The sequence below is a fragment of the Eimeria mitis genome, genomic scaffold, assembly GCF_000499745.2.
Source record: "Eimeria mitis Houghton genomic scaffold, Emh_scaff3566, whole genome shotgun sequence".
Taxonomy (NCBI): Eukaryota; Apicomplexa; class Conoidasida; order Eucoccidiorida; family Eimeriidae; genus Eimeria; species Eimeria mitis.
The window spans coordinates 717-3,620 of NW_013571910.1; the positions used below are offsets into that span (position 1 = coordinate 717).

At 48.8% G+C, this 2,904-nt stretch overlaps 1 protein-coding gene across 1 annotated transcript in view; it reads left to right on the plus strand.

The window, feature by feature from the left end:
• Positions 1 to 2,202: 2,202 nt before the first annotated feature.
• The window catches only part of EMH_0067310 (uncharacterized protein), a gene marked incomplete at both ends in the record, with an annotated part of 2,498 nt that continues 1,796 nt past the window's right edge, over positions 2,203 to 2,904 (plus strand). The window contains one exon of the mRNA XM_013498608.1: positions 2,203 to 2,300. Within this exon, the coding sequence (XP_013354062.1) occupies positions 2,203 to 2,300 (98 nt within the window). The remainder of the gene's footprint in view (positions 2,301 to 2,904) is intronic.

Genomic DNA, 2,904 nt, shown 5'->3' on the forward strand with positions numbered 1-2,904 from the left:
ACGTTCGGTGAAGTGTGTCTGCAAGTTAAGGAGTTAATTTAGTGTTGTTTACCTACCAATAAATGTTCTACAGCAACGCGGTGTGTAGGCAAATTCTTTGCACGCCACTGAAGGTGTCTTTTCATGTCGGTTATACACCGGGCAGTATCCCAATCATTTCTGAATAAACAAAGCATGTTTTCACACATGGAAAGCAAGGGGATGAGAGAAAACGCCTTTGGGGCAAGGCAACACCTCCCTAACTACTCCGCTACTCCCCTTCCCCGCTGCGTATCTGCTGCCAGAGCCCTTACCCTTGAAGGAAGCGAAGTGCATATCTTTCGTCTGCAAAGACGGAAGATTCCCTCAATTCCTTGTCATCTTCCATTTCCCGTCGAACCTCAGATAGTCCTTCCAGCTCATGAGGTAACAGATCCAAGTCACCGAAGATTAAACGTACTGGGCGGCCTCCCGGGTTGGGCTGCAGGCGGGCCGAATCGCATCAAAGTTTGCAGGCCATTCACGCTTTATAATCAGCATTTGCCTGTTCTAAATTGCATGCACGTTCAAGTCCTGCGTGCCTCCAAAGTAGCTGTTCACAATAGAACACCAGGAGAAACCTTGTGAGTGGGAACTGCCAGAAGGCTAACCTTCAGTATCTCTGATTGCTGTGGTTTGTACGCCAAGGCTTCGCTCGGGGTCAAAGACATATCCTGTACTGCTGCATCGAGGCTCAATTGTTGGGAAACTGCATCTTGAAAGCAGTCGGTGGAGTTATCGCTCCCAGCAGAGACTGGGGAAGGAGATGGTGAGGACGACATTTTGGCTACACCCGGCAAACCCAGATGGCACCTCCGAAAGTATGCGCGATAAAATAGAGGTAAACAGGGCAGCTATACACTGAGCTCTCTCAGTGTTTGTGGAATTCTATGGTCAATGCGGGCACTAGCGCGCTGCTGAGCTGTGGCGTCCAGGTATAAGGTCTTTGGCTTTTTTTGGGCCCAAGGCTGGGAACAAACTGTATGCATCCCCAAAGTACCCACAATGAGACAGCTGATATATGCCAATATTTTTGCTGCCCGCTATTAAAGGAAAGCCATAAGACAAAGTGTCCCCAGAACCTGAAAAAGCGGAAGCTCCGTATTAACGGGGGAGGCAACCAATATCTAGGAGCACCTTGCACAGCAGGAGACACAAAATATGACTGTCAAATTGAATTCGACTCAAAAGTACGTAAGTATGCAAGGTTTGGTGGGAGTCGTTGTCCTCCATGAACTTGATCCTAAAAGCAGCGACTACTCACTGCTGGTTGTCTGAACGAAGACAGCTAAAGTGAAGTCCGAGTTCTGCCACTCAAGGCATCAAAGTCGAAGGGAACATGCATATCGTTTATCTTGCGTATGAATTCCGTCGTTTTTTGCTCTGTTTCATCTCGCCGTTTCGCCCGCAGTGCATGCACCGGGCATCTGCTACTTGGGATGTGCTCGCAAAACGCCTACGCTCAGGTGTTGCATTCTGGCGTCGCAGTGTTAAAACCGTCTATCATGGAGTGTGCACAAATTATCATATACATTAGAATCAAACAAAAGGTAGCTCTGCTGCGCCACTGACTTGCCAACTCACCCCCCCCACATCTTCCCAGTGCTCTCTTTATCGGTGTGCGGGGAGACCGATTGTACCGTGGTTTATCTGAGGATGGTACATGTATTCACACTTCCGAGCAGGCTAGCTACAGAGGGCGGTGGTAGTGTTTACCAATTGTATACAGTTGTAGTGTGTGCATCGACAGCATGTCTGGTGTAACATGAGTTAGCGCAGAGTTAGCTCAGGAGCCTATCGACGGCTTTGGCATGCTGCGCGTAAGCGCNTGCTCTGCCAGCCGCAGCGGGGTGCGCTGCAACCCCATTTCAAGCTGCCTCCTCCCCGCGACACCCTGGCTCTGGGCTCAACGCCCAGGATGCCTAGGTACCGCGGAAGGAGGTCAGCTGCTTTTGGGAAACTCTTGCTTTAAGTCTTTGCCTTCATTGCGGCTCGTCTCTGGTCAGGTAAAGGCCAGAGAACTAGCGTCACACTGACAGTACAAGCCAGCCCCGCGCGTGCAGTCAAGGGAGCTTCAGCGAAGCTTCCTTTGCTACATGCTTTATCTCTGAACGCACTTTTAGAACGTTTGCAAGCGCTTACACTCAACGCGCCAAAACCAGGTGAAAGCTTCTGCGCTAACTCATGCTACAGGCAACGCTGGAGGCGCTGGAACTGCGGCGCCAGTGGAGTTCCCGCGAACGCGGGGGAGCAGTAACTTATTCCCGCGAAAACCCCCCAAGGTAGGCATCGGTTGACTGGAGTTGAATTTATTTCATTTGAGAGTGGGGCGGGGACCCCAAGTGGGTGCAGCAAGCCCACGTCAACAGTTTGCCCACCTCTTCACAGCACCGAAGAAAAGTCAAAATGTATTCTTTATCACCCCGCAAAAATATTATTAATTCTTTAGAATGATTTCTTCAGTTTAAAAAGGATGAGAGGCAGCTGCAGCAACCGACGACCCGGGGTCTGTTTCTGCGAGAGGGGCCTCTGCGTTGGTGTGTGGTGTGGCCCCAGCCAGGGCCCAGCGGGAGCATGTGAAGTGTAAATATAATATATTAAATTTGTTCATATTAAATTTACTTTCATAAATTATGATAAAAGAGAATATTATATTAAGTTTTTCTCTCGTGAATACCCCAGCAAGAGAGAGAGAGAGGAGGCTGCAACAAGCCGATCAATCGCTGGTGGGACAAACAAGTGGCCCACGAACGTAGCGTAGACTGCTTGCTGTGTTAGCGTTGGTATTCTACATGAGTAAGTGAATATAAAAAGAATAAATATAACAAAATAAAAACTCAATTCTGATGTTTATATACTTTTACCTTTCAATATACCCTTTTTCAG